The sequence below is a fragment of the Myripristis murdjan genome, chromosome 23 (assembly GCF_902150065.1).
Source record: "Myripristis murdjan chromosome 23, fMyrMur1.1, whole genome shotgun sequence".
Lineage (NCBI taxonomy): Eukaryota > Metazoa > Chordata > Actinopteri > Holocentriformes > Holocentridae > Myripristis > Myripristis murdjan.
The window spans coordinates 22,801,949-22,820,666 of NC_044002.1; the positions used below are offsets into that span (position 1 = coordinate 22,801,949).

Below are 18,718 nucleotides of genomic sequence, written 5' to 3' on the forward strand. Positions count from 1 at the left end.
TGAAATTCCTCCCTGTTTGTAGCATATTGATTGATACTGTTGAGTTAATATTTCTCTCTCTGCATAGTGATGGGTAACACGTCATTATAGTCTTCACATAATACATTTTTACATGTAATTAATTCATGTTTGCACAACTGCAAATTCCAAGTTATTGGGCTGTAAGTGAGCTAAATATAACTAAAACTCAAGTTTGTAAAGGACATCCGCTATAATGTGTTCAAATTGTTTTAATGGTGTTGAAATGTACAATGAACTTGAAATAATACTTTGATGGCATGACAGAGGTCCAGTTTTTGTGATCAGTCAGTCTCAGAGTGAAATAAACCTGCTCATCTTGTTTAATATCTAGTGTGTGGATCTCTCTCTCTCTCTCTCTCTCTCTCTCTCTCTCTCTCTCTCTCTCTCTCTCCCTCTCTCTTCCTCTAAATCAAATTCCAGTAGTAAGTTTTGTTTGATGTGCAAACTTCTCCTCCCCTCTAAACCTCAACAGAGTGAGAAAATGTTTGTGGCTCAGGAAGTTTGTAAATAAAAGCTTGTTCATACATGAATAGCTGCAGGTATATTTAAAGGGCGCCTAATATGCTTGTCCTTATTTTCTTTCATATATGTAAAGTTACAATGTCAGATATTATATGTGGCCAACATTTCAAACCATGAGGGAAATGTATATCTAAAAATAATTTCTGTGTGCATGAAGCTCAGGGTTTACATTGCTCTGAATACTAGAGTATAATTTATTTTTGAGGTATATTTTTGGTTTTGTGCATCAGACAAAGGCAGTCCTGTTGTTGACATTTTAGTGTAAGAACTTCCTGATCCCATTCTCACAGAGGTGCACTCATTGGTACAGCAAAACATACAATCTCATCAGGCCCCCTGTAAATGAGAAATGTCTTTTGTGCGTGGGAGTCCCCTAAAAATAGACTACATCTTACATATTTTTTATCTGGAAAACTACATGTGTAAAAGTGAGTTCATTCTATATTTGAGGACGTGACAGTTACATTTCATTATGCATTCAGAACAACAGGTGGCAACATGGCGTGAGTTTCAACACTGTCCAGAGGTCAGAAATCACTTAGTGTCGCTTTAAAGTGAGGTCTCTCAGATTCATGCAGGTTGTAATGAGGAAAACACTGCAGACCACTTTAGAGAATGGTGCACTGTAAATGTTTACAGGTATATTCCAATATTTACGTTCTCTTGCGAGAAAGTGGTCAGAAAAGGTGAATTATTGTGGGCCTCTGCCAGGTCCATGTGGTCTTGGTTGATGTATGAACAAAGTGAGGAACTTCCCTGGGATCTGAATTTAGCTTCAGTGAAACACAAGCAACGGGCATTTTACATGGTTTTACAGGATTTCCATTAATCATGTCAAGATGTTCTAAATGATACAATTGCTTTTCATGAGACTGATTTTCTGTGAAAATGTTGTTGTTGTTGTTGTTGTTTTGTTTTGTTTTTTAAATGTATCATGTGTTTTTTGTATGTACACAGTGCATCAAGGTTAGTGTCAACTGGTGTGAGATGGAGATTAGAGTTTGCAAATGGAGGAAATTCAGCGCATGCCGTCCCAAGTACACTGCCATCTTCCTCTTCCTTGTTGCTTTCGCAGTGTTCTTCCTGCAACATAACATGAACGTGCTGAAGGTGAGAACACTGTTATGACTGTAACTGGAAGACTGAAGAAGGGACACTGTTTAAATTCAACATTGCCATTTACTCAGTTTTCCTAAGTTTAGATGTATTGTTGTTAAGGATAAGAATATTCTTAATGATTTTTAAAGGTGTACAATGCAGAAGTACCACAAGGCCACTGAAATAAAGATAATTTAAACCTAAGGAAAATTGTGTAATTAGTATATAATTTGATAGTTGCGCCTACATGGTTATCATCGTTGCTGACAGGGAGGCAGAGCACTATTAAATCCCGTCCACCCCTGCAGTACCCAGACCTAATGTTAGAACAATGCTTAATAAGGATAATAGTTAATAATAGATAATAATAGTTTTTTTATGCACTCAATCATAAACTAGGCAAAAAAAAGTTCTGCACCGCTTTTTCAGTTTATAATTTCTCCCCTTTATTTATACCCAATAGTGTTCTATCTTACACCGTTATAAAGCCTGATTCGTCCTCTTTTGCATTTCTGGAATGAGTGACACCGGTAATTGTGTGGGAAGTGAGTTTTTTGAGAAAATCCCCTGCAATATTTTTTCAGTTGATCATTTCTCCCATTTAACAATACCAATTGGTGTTGTCTTTTATACCGTTAGAAAGCCTGATTAGTCCCCTTTTCAATGAGAAATAAGTTGTAAGGATTGTCAATCGACTGGTATGACCAACATGGCTAAACATGTCCCCTCCCCCCCTTTTTGAGGGGAGCAAAATCCCATTCAATGTCCTTTCAGTCAGTCAAAATTTCCTTCAATGTTCTTCTGTTGGTAATTTAAATTACATTCACAGGTGTACCTAACTGGCACTTAATTGACAGCATATGGCAAAATGAGAAAATGAATAAAATATTGTGCTCCTCACCTGTTTAGCTCTGTTGCCTCATCCTTACAGTTATACCCTATTGTAAAGGGGACTGGCATTCCAACAGTATAACTCACAAATCCAATTGGTCTTATCACAGGTGAGAAATGATCAACTGAAAACACATTGAATGGGATTTTGCTCCTCTCAAAATGGAAAGAGGACGAATCAGGCTTTACAACGGTGTAAGATACAACACTAGTGGGTATAAATAAAGGGGAGAAATTATAGACTGAAAATACGGTGCAGAACTTTTTTTTTGCCTAGTTTAGTTAACTATTCATTTTCCAGCTCCCACATCTGGAATGAAGCACGACTTTTTGCCAACGTTAACTATACTTAACTTCTATGAGTGCATAATAAAGGATATACTAAACTTAGTAATCATTGGTCTCGTTTTAGATCCGCTAGCTGCAAACAAGTTTAGTTAATGGTTGGTCATTTAGTGATCCCATAAAAATTCTCTCCATTAATATTAGAAGGTTTTTGCCATGAAAAACATCACTCAGTGCCTGAAAATGGCTTTAATGTAACTCTTCATCTTGGGAATGCTGTGCTCTGGGCTCTCAGACATTTTGCTTGTGATGCCCAGTGACTCAAGCTTCCCAGAATGCATGCAGCTGCTTGTCAATCTGTGAGAATGAGGACATCAGGGTAGTCAGATCAGGTGGCAGTTCCCATCCCAGCTGAGCCCTCTTTGCTACACTTCCTTTAACAGGTACTTGATCCTGGTGGTGAAACGCATCAGGAATCCCAGAGGACCACAAATGTGAGTAGCTGATTGCAGAGGGCTTCTGTTTGTGTTATTTCTTTTTCCAGGGCTTTCTAATGCTTCAGTTGCTTCGTTTTGGTGGCTGTGAGTAAGAATGGGCTTGAGGAAGTTCTAAGTACCACTTTGGTCATTCTTAACACACACAGCTTCTTGTTCCTCTCTTCAGTGGGTGGGTCTGTAGGTCACAGCAAACAATCTCATTCTTACAGTGATTTCTGAAGAAATGCCTTCTTGATGTCTGGCATATTTGGAACTTCATGCAGTGTTAACCTTATTAAAACACTAAAAATCTGGATTCACACTGGGTCCTGGTAAAAACAATAATTTAGGGTTAGGGTTAGGGAAGGTCCTCCATCTTTGTGGGATGAAGCATCAAACACGACTCACAGTTTTGGTTGTCACCTTATTCTCTCAACACAGCATGACAAGGTTGGTAATATTTCTCACATCTGTATACTGCCAGTAAAGATGTACTGTCCTGTGGCACACCCTCTGCCATCCCTTGTTCTAAGCAGATGTTCACCACTATATTGTATCTGCTGAACAAGCATAACATCTTCTCTGAGTTTCTTTATCAAACCTTCCAACCTTTTCTTGAGAATGCAGTCCTCTGGGCTCTCAGATGTTTTGCTTGTAATGTCCAGTGACTCAAGCTTCCCAGAATGCATGCAGCTGCTTGTCAATCTGTGACTCTTGACTGAGCTGAATGTACATATACTCTGTCTCAGTCATGCTGGGCACTGCAACTGCCCTGCACTGCACTGCTGTAGGATACTAACTCAGATGAGTCTTTGTTGAATATTGTTGGTTAACAACCACCATAAGAAAAGTTATTGGTCCACCGAAGTAATCTGACCGAGAATTAGGTGTAATAACCAAGCAAAGTAGGAGAGGAGCAGAGTAGGTAAACATGGACTTAAGGGTCTGGAAGACTTCATCGGCAGGTGAGTGGCAGAGCAAGTTGTGACAGTTTGCTTATGTCTGGGGATAACTTCTTGTGGAGGTGTGGAGCGACAGCAAATGGTAGGAGAAGGCAGGATTGGAGCAACATATGCATATGGATGACTGAAGTTCATTTGAAATTATAGTCCAATTATCCCTTTGGGAAAACATGTGCTCTTGATTTAACTTTAAAGGAGATCCAGGATGGTACCCCAGCACTAAAAAAAGGGAAGCTGGAAGAGATTGGTCTGTGTGCAGGGGTGTAACTGGAGGGGTTAATTGTTTTATTTCACAGGTCAGTCATCTGTATCCTTTGGCTATTGCCTTCCTTTACCAAAGAATGCCAGGTTGTCTATTGGGGGTGACACACACCAGCCTTACCCAATTTGTGACCATCCTACCAAGGATTGAGAAAGGTTATCAGTGTCCATTTGGTTAGCAAGTCCTTTGATTTGCACCAGCAGATTTAGTGAACGTTGATGCTGATGGCTAGCTGGAATCCAGAGTGTGTTGGGAACGTTTATTCAGATGGGGTTTGGGTCATGATACCGGATACCGGTCAGGCCTGGAGTTGGGACTGCAGGTGTGAGAGATCATTGGGCTCCAAAGAGGTGAAAGGACACCTTTTATTGGTCTCAGCTGTTAAGGAAGAATTGGCTTGATGGGGGAAGTTCTGTGTGTAAATGCAGCCCATCAGATCTGTTCACCTCGATGAGAGACCGCTGCATCAGGCCAGCTGAAACCAGGATGGAGTTGTTTGTACACTACCCATCCAAAAGCCCTCTCTAATGCTACCAGACTTTCTGTCAGTCTCTGTACCCAGTTTGATATAATCTGCCAGTGATAATCTAATGGGTCATGGTTGCCTCTATCTCAATGCGCTGCTGTTTATCCCAGAAGTTCTCCAAGCTGAGCTTTACTATGTTGCGCTTCACTGTTGTTGGAGCAGGCGAGCAAATGTGTGGATGTGTGGACAAATGCCCCTTGTCTGACGACGGGTTAGTTTGAGTGACTTCACCACATTCTCATGCACAAATCTTCTCTGATTGCCTGTGGGGTCTCTGTGGAAGAGTCCTCCACAGAGTCTTTTGCTGTTCTCTACTTGGGTAATTACTGACGAAATTATGTCTATATTTTCAGAGGCCAAATGGCTAGGTGTCTCCTGCAAAGATGATTCTATTCATGATCTTCTTCCCTCTGATGGCTGTAATCAAAGGCCATATCTCAGGGCATCATTTGCAGCAGTATTGGGCATAGAATGCTTCCATACTGTAGCTGTGTCCCAATTCAGGTTCTGCATCCTTCGAAGTCCGGGTCTTCCGAAGTCCGCGGCCTTTGGAGGACCCGGACTTCGGACGAAGCGTCCTCCCCGTCAACCAAATGGGATGGTCTAGCCTTCGGAATATTTCCTGGTCGGGTAACCGCCGTTACCATGACAACAAACTCCAGAGACAGAAAGATAACGTTTCTTTCCGTCAGACAAGACAGAACAGTAAAGAAAGGGGTTTTGGTTTAACATATATGGCGTTGGATGTTCAGTAAAAACCGAATATTTTATAATAGTGAAATCTGAATTTAGATGCCGCCGTCGCCATTTCAGTTAACTTTTTTAGACTGAGCAGCAGCACGCAAAGCATCTTGGGATACGGGAGCCCGAGAAGGATAGTCGCGTTGCATCCTCTGAATCGGCTACCAAAGGCTGAAAAGGAGGACGCATTTGAAGTGCGAATTTGAAGGATCCTTCGACTTTGGATGAATTGGGACAGGCCTTTGTGCATTGTTGTGACGTAACTGGCCTTCAAATGCAGACTTCGAAGGATGCAGACCCTGAATTGGAACACAGCTTGTATGTGCCTAATGCTCCTTCCAATGTCTCTAGAATCCAAACCGTAATTTCACTTTCATCAAATAGCTGCCTTAGTGCACTACACTTAGCACACATCGGATGATTTCGTCACAGGAGTGGTATTAAGGAGCCTTGACATGTGCACATTTACAGTGTGATCATTCCTACCAAATCTGTTTGTATATTAGTTTATATATTATATTGAGTATATTAATTGCAACATCATAATCACTGTCTGTTAAGGTGACTCCTGCTACTGCCCTCAATGGTTATCTTGTCAAATAAGTTTTCAGGGAAGTGAACTTATCTCTCTTGCAAAGGGCAAAAATGATTATGAACAGCATCTCATACTGCCTCCAAAATTACTGCCACAAACTTACATCTCAAGTGAATTTCTCAATCATCAGGTTTGGCAATTTAACTGATAGACTGCTGTGCTGACATCTGCCAGTAATTGGTGGGGTTTTTATTTCTCACAGTCTCATGTGCTCTGAGTACTCTCTGAGCTCTCATCCTCATCCCGATAATATGGTCTCTCTGTCTCCACCCCTGTGTCTTCCAATGAAGTGTTCTTCCATTTCTGGCCTAGTTCATGAGAGCATCTGGATCTGCCTTTATTATTACGACATCAGTCTGATTCAGTATTCTCTGGCGAAGTTTTGCATTGTCCGACACATCCTCGGCATCCAGGCGCACTTCAGTATAGTTTCATTCAAATTAAGTCACAATGGTTAACTGTCTCACAGGACACAATATTGCATGTTTTCTAAACCAGCTGACAGTTTATATTTGATTTTGGTGGTATCCCAACCCCACACCCACTTACCAAAAAACAAGACACAACAAAATAAAACTGGGCCCCAACTTGGGCACAGACAGTTTTTATAACATTATTATAACATTATTGATTATACATACAGTATATACAGCAGAAAAGTAAAAATGGCATTTTATGTGTAAGTATTTCTCTTTGCATCTAATTTTGGTTATTTTTGAGAGGGGAATTGTTCTCGGGTTACACAGTTTACATGCTGCACAAAACTTGGAAGCACAATTCCTAAACATGCCTGGTAAAAGTCCCCTGCAATGATGTGAACCCCCTCCGGGTGTATCTGTTGTTATTTACCATGGTTTACCATGGCAGAAATTGTTGGTGTGGTAGCTTCCTTAGCCTAGCTAGTAGGCCTGACTGGCAGCATTTCTTTTGCTTCCGCTCCTTCCGCCATCTCTGCCGCTTGTTGGTGCCAAATACAATCCAGGAAGAGCCCGGAGGTCTTACAATGTTCTCCGGAATATTGTGGACCGAAAGAAATTCTGTCGAAATAGTCGAGCTGTGCCCTAATCCAGTGTCGATGAGGTCTTTCCGTTCATAGACGTAATTCGCCAGACTCATACATGACATAACACTCAACAAACACAAAACATAGAATATAACAGAGAGCATATAGCAGCAGCACAAGCACGCACTGCTATCTTCCTTGTACCCTCTACAGTGCAGAGGTATGACTTTTACTTTAGCAGATGATCAAAGTATGTTTTTCATCACTGGCCATGAAACACACATTCATCTATGTCTATCAATATTTACTTTTCAGTGTAAATTTCAGCCATTGCCCCAAAAACCATAGCAGTCCCTAGCAATCACCCCAAACACCCTAGCAACCCCATAGAAACCACCACAAATACCATAGCAACCATCCAGAACACCATTGCAGCTGCCTAGCAATGCCCTAGCAACCATCAAGAACACCATAGTAACTGCCTAGGAACACCCTAGCAACCACCCAGAACACCATAGCAACTGCCTAGCAATGCCAAAGCAACCATCAGGAACACCACAGCAACTTTTTTCGTTAAGCAAGTACCTTGATGAAAATTTTTTTCCATAGACTCTGTGTTGCACAGATTCTGTGCTACGTCCACAACCAAATACGAAAAATGTGCATCTTGGGGAGAAGAAGTGGAGTGTCAATTTTCAAACCGATCTGGAATTCAATTTTTTTCCCAATTTCAGTTTGAAGTTGGAATTTCGACGCAATAAACACCAATGGTGGAATGTTCGGAGGGCCTGCCAGAGAGAAACATCCTAGTGGCCTCTCAAAAGGTGATAATAACTGCCTGGAAACAACCCAGATCACAATAACTGAGAACTAGCAGGCCCTCTAACAACACTACACAACCTACAAATGGCATAGGGCTGGTGGCTTACCACTTGGCCATGCGGTCGTAAACGGTGGCAAGCACATTTAAAGTTTCTTCAGAAACTTTAGCAAAGTCTAGTTACTACTTCCCGTCCACACCTTGGGGAGGAAAGTACTGACTTGGCAAAAAAGTGCTAAGTCAGTCCCAGGTTTCTGATGTATGTGCTAACTACAAACAAAAAGTTGGGGTCATCATATCAAGTTATTGTTTTGAAAACTCACATTAGTAATTAGTATTTATTAAGTAAAAATACATGCGCAGACATTATTTTTTTCTGTGCAGCAGTCAAAAGTTTGCAGAAGCATCACACAGACAGAGGACAACTAGTCAACTAAATTCCTCTGTCGAAATGGGCCAATTTGGCTTGTGAACAAAAACTGCTGAGTTGACAACTTTGCCAGCGCAGCCAAACATCAAGGAACTCAGAATAGCAGCATGCCATGCTTAGCTGGCATGCTTCTTGATGTCCAGCTGTGTTGGCAAAGTTGTCAACAAGTTGAAAACAGTAACAAGTTGAAAATATTGCAGAATCTGCCAAACATAAAGCAACTGCAAAAACACAAGCCAGCTCATATTACCTACCAATCCAACAGCAGAAATTCGAGCACAGCATCTGTCTTGCAGCCTTTGACTTTGCAAAGCTCTCACCAACAATTAAAAGCCTGTCTAATATTTACTCCCATCTCTTGCTGTTATGTAATTACCGTACAGATGGTCAGCTATTTCAACATTCCATTGCAAACTTTATGACTATCACACTGTAACATGAAGTTAAAGCATCAACAAACCACCTTGTTGATCATTTGATTCCAGGCTCCAGCAGTGGCCAATGTAACAGATGTTCGTCAGTTGGTGAGTAATTCATTTATTCATTCATTCATTCATCCATTCATTCGCTTTACTGAGACCTTCAATAAACGAGGCCCTAAGGTTTAGGTATCTTCACTTCTCTTCTCTCCCACTCTTTAAACCACTAACATTTTTTTTAACATCTCCTTGACAGTTTCAGAATAAAACCACCCCCACCACTCCTGTCCCAAACCGCCAACACATCAGCTGCAGCCACCAGCAGCTGTCGCCTGAGGAACGCCACCTGCTGGACTCCATTGCTTGGCCTGAAACCCCTCATGTGCCTATACCTGTGTCCCTGAACACAACCTCTGACCCCGCCCACAGCACCTTCACAATCCTGCCGGTGAGGGGAGGAGGTCAGTGGCATGTAGGTGATGAGCTGGAGGCTCTGATCCAACTTCGTGACTTCCAGGGTCGACCAAAACAATTTGGGGGAGATCTTGTAATTGCTCGACTCCATGACCAGACCCTCCTTGCAGGCGTGGCCGGGCAAGTGGTGGACCACCTGAACGGCTCCTACACCGCTGTGTTTCCATTACTCTGGGAGGGACGAGCACAAGTTAAGGTGACACCAAAGTCTATATTATTCTTCAGTGTGACTGGTTGAGTCAGTGGTATAAAATGAGTGTGACTGTCCACCCATTTCTTGAGTTTCCAGGCCACAGTTTGATTTGTTTCAAGGTTTAGCTTAAAAAAGGAATGAAAATAATTTGTGAGTGAACAACATTATTGATTATTAGACCATTATTATTAGAGTAGGCCCGGCAGTGTGCTGGATGAGCCGAAAAGATGAAAACTTGTCAGTAAAATGGTTAGCAAAATGGTGTGTTGAGTTATCAATGTAAATGTTAAAATCACCAGAAATAAGAACTGAGTCACATTCAACTGGTCAGATAAATTCACCAAATTCAGAGATGAAACCTTTTTTTAACCTGGGCAGGGTGGTAAACTGTAAGCACTAGATGGGGACATACAGACCTGATGACTTAAATACTCAGAGGTAGAGTAAGTACTAAATAAGACTCTTTTACATGATAAAATATTAGAAAAAATAGCAGCAGCACCACCACCCTTCTTCTTAGACCTGGTGTGAGGTGCAGGGAAGACCTTCAAAGGCAGCCATTGCTTTACATTTTTTACATTTATTGCTTGATTATTTATAACCTACATTTGGGGAAAGGGGAAAGGGAACAATAGGCATGGAGTCCCTTTTGTGCACAGCGCGTCCATCGGAAGCCCAACCTTTTAACTGGGAAACACTGTCCATCTCCAGGAGTAATGTCCAAATAAGGCGATGTGCATCACACAGCAGGTGGATGCGACTCTCCTCCATTAAGGGCCACTAATAGGTGCAACATACTCGGGTCTGATGAACTTGTTTCTTCTAGAGTCACTCTTCATCCACTTCTAGTGGGTAGAGTAGTTGAACGGGTCTTTTAGATTTTAGACTTTGATTTCCATGTGTTCCATGCCATGTTCCTGCTTCCATAAAGTTTGCAAGTCAGGGAAATTGCTTTGCCACTTGCACAATTTCATGCTTGCACTGGACATGATTTCCTTGGCTCTGCGAGATAGTGTTATGTCTTGGTCCACATTCTCTGCATCCGCATACAAACATCCAAAATCTTGACTTCTTTCATATTTTCTGAGGTGGTGCCTAATTGCTGCAGCTAACAAGAAAGGGCTTGCAGGTGTGCCAAATGGCACGCGCATCATTCTCATTATCACCACCTTCGAATGCTTAAAGGGGTCTGGTCTCTCTCGTAGCCAGAAGAATCACAGCATGTCTCTACCTCTTTCATTTGGGACTATTTGTAAGAAAGCCTTGTTTATATCCACCACCATTGCTACTCTGTGCTGTCGGAATTTGATCAGAAAGCTTAGTAAATTGCGATTTGAATGTGGTCCAGTCAATAGGCATTCATTTAGAGAGTGACTTTGGTGTTTGAAGAAGCATCGAATGCTAATTCTACTGTCTCTAACCACTGGATGATCCAGCAGATGCAGCAGTGCAGATAGACAGATATGTACTTTATAGATCCCGAAGGAAATTCTGTGTACTCCGTTGCCCACATACATACACTCAATCACACAGTGAACAAACATATGTATGAATAAAAGTGAAATAGCCATCATAAAGTGACATCTCCAAATAAATAGCTAGCCTATAAAATAAAATAAACTGAAAAATAAACAAATAAACACAAAATAAAGAAACACTAAAAAACACCCGAGGTAGTCAGTCAGACCAGAGGCACTGGAGGCACTAGCCGGGGCTAAGGTACAGTCCTCAACATCCCCATCCAATCACCTCATCCACCTCCCAAACTTCATATCTACCTTGTTGGTACTTTACCAACTGTTCAAACTTCTGAACTGCGTCCGTCTTCTGGCTCTGTTTGGTTTCCATGTGAATCCCCAATGATTCTGTCAGCCAGAACTTGTGCAACTGGTTGGCAAGTACTCCTCTCCAACACTCACATGAAAGACCCCCACATCCACAGGTTCTGTAGTGACATTAATGACAGGGATGGACACAACACCTTGAATCAGCCATCCAAATTTAGTCTCCAACACTATTAGTCCATTATTAAGTCTCTCCTTGTGTCCCGACACCACATCCCAGTAATGGTCTCCTTCTATCAAAATCCCAAGACCTTCCTTTTCCATGACTCTCACTGGAGTATCAGCGACCTTTATCTTCTTCTGATTTTGGCCTTCTCCTCCCCCTGTCTTACGACAGCCATCCATCCCTATGCCCCAAAGACTGTGTTTTGGATGTCAGGGGTCGTCCCTCGAGGGGGGGTACTGTCATGATGGAGTTTTGGACTTTTTTTTGGACTGTTTCTCTGTGTTTTTCTTTTCTTTTGGTGTAGTTTCTTTTGACCTGTTGTGTCACTCCCAGCAGTGGTTTCACTGACTCAGTCTTGTTTGCCCCTCCCAGTTCCACACCTGCCCTGAGTCTGTGATTATTCCTGGTTGTCCTGATCCCTCCCAGTGTTTCCCTCAGCCTATCCTGTGTTTTCCTGTCTTGTGCTCCAGCCCCTTCCCTAGGTGTGTCTGTTTATCTTATTAGTTCTTTGTGTATTTAAGTCCTGTGTTCACCTCTGCTCCTTATCTGTTCATTGTCTTTCCTGCGTGTCATGCCGGTAATTTCCAGTGTTCCTAGAGTTCCCAGTGTTTCCTAGTTATTATTAAATATTTTTTGTTTCCTTTTGAGCATCTTGCCTTTTGGATCCAACCTATCTCCTCACACATGACACATAACAGACTCCCATTAAGTGTCAGATAGCATCAAGGCTGCGCACTTGCACTTCACAGTTATCATACAATTTGCGCAGTGACACTACATCAGTGGCATATTTAGTAACTTATTCATATGTACGATTATCACCAGGTCTTTGTGGCCAAATCGACTAGTGAGCATTTCAACCGCACTAACATAATTATCATCAGATAATGCAAAGCCTGTGAGTGCTTGCTGCTGTACCAATTAAAAATGACTTAAAATAAATAAATTTATCTGTTTTACTCAAACTTTTGTTATTTTGTATGGTCATATTATATTGACTCAAAAACCTCTTGCCACTCAATTATCTCCCCAGAAAACCTCTGTATGACTAGTTTGGGAAGTTTGACTGTATTGACTCTTTGTCCTTTATTCCTCTGACTGGAAGAGCTGATACTACTTGAATCTCCATCCATGCACATTGTTTAATCCTTGTTTTTTGTGAACTTATACCATCCATATATTCTAAAGCTGTATGTATTTCGTCATAATTCAATGTTCCTGTCATGTTCAATTAAACTTCGTTCCTTACTTAACGGCTGTTGGATAATAATAGTGGAAGCTGCACGTTATGAAAGTTAAAGTTAAAAGCCATACCTGGAAAAAAAAAGGCAATCACTTGTTTTGTTCCTTTTTCTATTAGAGTGCACACCATCTGTTTTGTACAGGCCAGAATTAATCTAAAAGTAGTCAAAGTTTTAGAAGAAGTTGTACCCTGCAGCGGCACAGATGTTTTTTTAAACCTTTGACAAAAACTTTAGACTGAAGAGCTGACTACAATGCTCTGAGTTTTTGAAAAGTGCTTCTTTAAGTACCATTAGTTTTCTTATTCCTTACTCTTATGAGAGAGGACACAATATTGCCTAACTGAGTTAAAACCCTGGTTCCTCCCCCTGTCAGGTGACACTGGTTCACTCCAGTGAGGCCATCACGGTTCTGCGTAGGCTGACCATGGAACAGCCGGGCCGTGTTTACTTCAAGAGCCTCTTCCGCTCCGGCTCTGTCTCTGAAACTACGGTTTGTAACGTCTGCCTGCCTCCAACCCATCCTCTGTGCAACTACACCGACCTCCACACGGGGGAGCCGTGGTTCTGCTACAAGCCAAAGAATCTGAGATGCGATACCAGGATCAACCACTATAAAGGAGGCTTCATGCAAAATCTCATGGCCAAGGAGGATACACTCTTTCAAAGGTGAGGGGGGATAGATAGACAGATAGACAAAATTTGTGTGTGTTTTGGTGTCTTTAACAGATTTACACCATGTTGGATTGTAACTATGACCTACAACTACAACCTTCTGACATGTCCTGTGACAACAGCATTGACTACAGGGGGCGTGGCTTAGCACAAAAAGTACTCTAATTTCCAGCTGCGATCTTGGTGGAAGTCAACACTATACTGAGTGCCTTCTTGTCATTAAATTGATGAATTGATAATGTAATACTAATATTTGTATCTTCAGCATGCTACATACTGTATGTTCAGTATACTAAACAGCTTTTGTGTGTTTTTCCACAGTGGGATCAACATGAAAGTCTCCATTCATGCATCAGGGTCGGACAATGTCACTGTGCTGCCTAAGGAGCAAGGTAAAAAAAACAAAACAAAAAAAAACAAAAAAAAAAACACAAAATCAACAAAAACATATACACTACTCACAAAAAGTTAGGGATATTTGGCTTTTGGGTGAAATTTATGGAAAATGTAAAATGTTCACGCTACAGTGATATTATGGGCCCTATCTTGCGCCAGACTCCCTAAACCCGCTATTTGCGGATTTAGGATTTAGGAAGAGGCGTTCCCCTGTAAAAGTTGCTATCTTGTGCACCTCCCGCTATCCGCAAAACACCTCCGCTACCCGCTATATTATGAATAGGCGTGTTTTGGGCGTTATGCCAGTTAAACCAATCAGTGTGCCAGGTGCCATTGCCTTTAAGGGCAGGATGCGCTATCCTAAATCCTAAATCCTAAACCCGCGATGGAGAGAGGGAGGTAGATTTTCTCAGGGCTTCTACTGAGGCTAAAGCAAGTTGGCTTTATATATATATATATATATATACATATGATATATTATATTATAGGCGAGTTAATTCGGGAGGTGGAGCCACATGTGTCCAAGTGGACGTGTCACAAGGTTGTACTGATTGAGTAAAATCCCTGGCCACACCACACACACACAAGAGGCAGAGGTGGAACTATGTGTAAACTAATTTATTGACAAGGTAGATTGGGAAAATAAAATATTAAAAATAAAAATATAGCACAGCTGCTGGCTTATGATAAAACAATAAAACGTGCTGGCGTAAGTGTCCAATTAAAACAGTCTTTCCTCTAAACAGTCTATATGAGTAATATACTCAGTCCATTCCGGTGGCGTCCCGGTATCAGTCCGGCCGTGTGCATGGTGAGGCTCCGTCGGGGCGCGCATTGAAGCCGCCTGGGCGCGCTCTCCTAACAGCCCAAACTTTAGGGATAGCGGATAGCGGGTGGTCCTGACCACCCGCTATCCGCTATCCCTAAAGTGTGTGCGCAAGATAGCAACTTTAGGGATAGCGCATGAAACACGCCCACGAACACACCTCCAGGCGCAAATGACGGAGTCGGCATAAGGATAGCGGGTAGCGGGTGGCGCAAGATACCGTTTAGGGATAGCGGAAGCTCCTAAATCCGCAATTTGCGGGTAGCGGGTAGTGGCAGCGGATAGCGGGTGGCACAAGATAGGGCCCTAAATCATGAAAGTAGGGCATTTAAGTAGAAGCATACACTGGTGATTTCCTCATCTCAAACAATTTCTTCAAACAAAAGCTAACAACAGTGGTGGATATACCACAACAAAAAATGTCAGTGTCAATAACTTGTCATGTGCCTTTGAGCATCAATTACAGCTTGACAACGACGTCTCATGCTGTTCACAAGTCGACTTATTGTCTGCTGAGGCATGGCATCCCACTCTTCTTGAAGGGCGGCCCTCAGGACATTGAGGTTCTGGGGTACAGAGCTCCGAGCCTCTACACGGTGACTCAGCTGATCCCATAGGTTTTCTATGGGATGCAGGTCTGAGAAAGTGCAGGCCACTCCATTTGAGGTACCCCAGTCTCCAGCAGCCGTTCCCTAATGATACGACCTCGATGAGCTGGAGCATCAAACACCTGATGTGAATTTTGCCGTTAAACTCCTTGTTAGAGAACAGCAACTTGTGCAAAAAGTACTGAAACACTGAACAGTTGGACATGTGCATTCAAAAGTTTACAGAAGGTCACATTAAGTTCACCTGTAAAGGTTATAATGCATTTTAGGTTCATCCTGAAATTTCACCCAAAAGCCGAATATCCCTAACTTTTTGTGAGTAGTGTATATATATACAGTCACGGGCCACTTTATATGGCACACCTGTTCAGCTACTCGTTAACACAAATATCCAACCAGCCATTCACATTATAGCAATTCAGTGCAGTTAGCATCAAGCATATCATGAATTTTAATCTCTGAGGAATGTTTCCAGCACTTTATTGAATCAATGCCACAAAGAATTAAGGCAGTTCTTAAGGCTAAAGGGGGTCCAACCTGATATTAACAAGGTGGACCTAATAAAGTGGCCAGAGAGTGTATATTGAAAAGACAGCATCACACAGTTGTGGCAGATTGGTCGGCTGCATATCCACAATGCAACCATCACCCTTTCCAACCCACAAATGGAAATGATTTGTGTTTATTTGCATGTAGAGCTCAAAAGTGAGATCCCATCACAAGTGGGCAGGTGAGGTGCATGTACAGACGCATTCAAATGCCAGGTGTGAATGAGTGAATGACTGAGAGCTGGCCACTTGTGATCTGAACACCAAACAGCCCCTATGACTGTATTTCTATGAGAATATATCCAATAGCGTTTTTGACACTTTCACAACATACAGCACATTTATCAGTTTTAGCCTATATTTAGCTCAGTACTTCAGACATAACAAAGAACTCCCTCTATGCATAAAGATTCCCGCCTGCATAAACCTTTCATTAATTATCATTAATTCCTATCTTTCTGTCAAACTACTCTTTCCTTATTGATAGATACTGGGTCCATAATATTCAGTGTGCAATAAATGTACAATAACACACTTATTGCTAATAAATTTTCAAACATTTTGTTTTATGATAAATGTTACAAAGACTTCCTCTGACCTTATAATCATAGCATGAGTTTTAAAATACATTGTAGTCAACAAGAGGGTTTTACTACATTTTCTTTCTTAACTTTGCCGTGGTTACTTGCTGAAACCCCAAACAATGGTATGCCCTTCTCAACTTTTCCATTTTTATTAATTCATTCACTGATTTACCGAAGAATCTTCATTTACTTGGACAACATAGTGGGTGAGACATGAGTTGTTTGTTTGTTTTATCATATTTGTATTGTTGAAAGACAAAATCTTACCAGGTACCAATAGAAAAATTAGAGAATGAAGAAGAGAATTAGAAGAGAATGTTCAGACATGTTTAAGATCAGACATGGTTAAGCTCAAAAAGCTCAATCACGTTGTGATACTCCTCTAATTTGTCACTGTGAACTGTGAATTTCTTATGTGATCTATAAAGTATGAACTAATCACATAAAGTCATACTGAATTGATAATTTGTTCATGGTAAGAAACAGGAATTTATGACACATCCTGCATGAATTCATGCATTCAAATATCATGAGTCATGCATTACTTGATAATTACTTCAGCAAATGATTTGTACCTTATTGTAAGGTGGTACCACTTTCTTCATGCTAATGACTTGTTGCAGCCCTACTCTCTGCCTGAGTTATGTTAACTCCATTGTGTTGTTGCAAAAACTCAGTATAAAGCCAGGAAAATACAACTTTTCTGTTCCTAGAGAGGTGTGATGGATTTCAAAGTAAAAAGCCCCTGCACACTCCTTTTGCAAATGGATAGATTATAAGTGAGGTGGAGCCACACAGACGACATCCACATCACAGATGTTTGTCTTTATCTTCCTCTCAGGACAACCAGAGGTGAGGAGCAGCACCGTGAAGCCTGAACCTGCTGGATATTACTACCAGGGTGCATGGCGAGCACTACGGGGCGCCACAGTTCATCAGTTCAACAACCCCTCTGCCATCAGCCAGTGTCTGACAGACAAGGTGGTGCACCTGTACGGCGACTCCACCATCAGACAGTGGTTTGAATACCTCAACAGTGTGCTGCCAGGTAAATGATCCAGTACCAGAGTTTGATAATATTTGATTACACCCAAATTTAGATTCTGTATCACCAAACGAGACATAGATGTGATATTTTGTAAACAATAATAACAGACAAACACTGCACTGAGTTGCATTAAAAAAAAAAAAAAAATCCAATTCCTGTGTTGATGTCTACAGTGGAACAAAAAATCTTTACAAGTCATTATAAGTGTTTGTTTCCACGGCTTATCAATCTTGAAACTGCACTATAAACAAGTGGGATTATTTTGTCCTATATCCTATAGCACACATATGTTGAAGCTATGAAGACTGTACATCTAAGATTGTAAATGGATTGAAGGCCTACAGAGGTCATCGGGACGATATAGGAAGACGTCAGAAACTGATCTAGAAGGCATCCCAAACCAAGAGACAAGCTTTGTGAGTTGACTTTTTATAAATATAATGGGTTCCCTTGGTAATGCCTATTTCTGTCTTAGACCTCAAGGAGTTTAACCTGCACAGCGGGAGACAAAACGGACCGTTCATGTCTGTGGACCTGGCACGAAACATCTTGGTGAAGTTTCGCTGCCACGCCCCTCCACTCCGTTTCAGCAGCATCCCAACCAGTGAGCTGCACTACATCGCCAACGAGCTGGACAGGCTGGTCGGAGGCTCCAGAACTGTTGTGGTTATTGGCATCTGGTCTCACTTCAGCACTTTTCCCATTGTAGTGTACATGCGGCGACTACAGAGCATCCGCAGGGCGGTGCTGCGGCTGCTGAACAGAGCTCCCAGCACGCTGGTGGTCATCAGGACCGCAAACCTCAAGGCCTTGATGCTTTATGAGACGCTGACCAACAGCGACTGGTACTCGCTACAGCGGGACAAGGTGCTCCGGGCCACGTTCAAAGGGCTGAACGTTCGCCTGGTAGACGCCTGGGAGATGTCGCTGGCCCACCACCTGCCCCATAGTCTTCACCCACAGACCCCCATTATCAAGAACATGATAGACATTGTCTTGTCCTACACATGCCCGCAAAAAAATGGCTAAGTTTGTTGGGGAAGGAAGAGGGCAGTACAAGTGCA

At 41.9% G+C, this 18,718-nt stretch overlaps 1 protein-coding gene across 1 annotated transcript; it reads left to right on the top strand.

Moving 5' to 3' along the window:
* The first annotated feature begins 1,638 nt into the window (after window positions 1-1,638).
* Window positions 1,639-18,683, top strand: LOC115355605 (NXPE family member 3-like). Its single transcript, XM_030046462.1, has 8 exons — window positions 1,639-1,653; window positions 9,118-9,156; window positions 9,308-9,721; window positions 13,346-13,638; window positions 13,966-14,036; window positions 14,567-14,581; window positions 17,448-17,654; window positions 18,130-18,683. The coding sequence occupies exons 1-8, from the start codon at window positions 1,639-1,641 to the stop codon at window positions 18,681-18,683; spliced, it is 1,608 nt and encodes a 535-aa protein (XP_029902322.1).
* The last annotated feature ends 35 nt before the right edge of the window (window positions 18,684-18,718 follow it).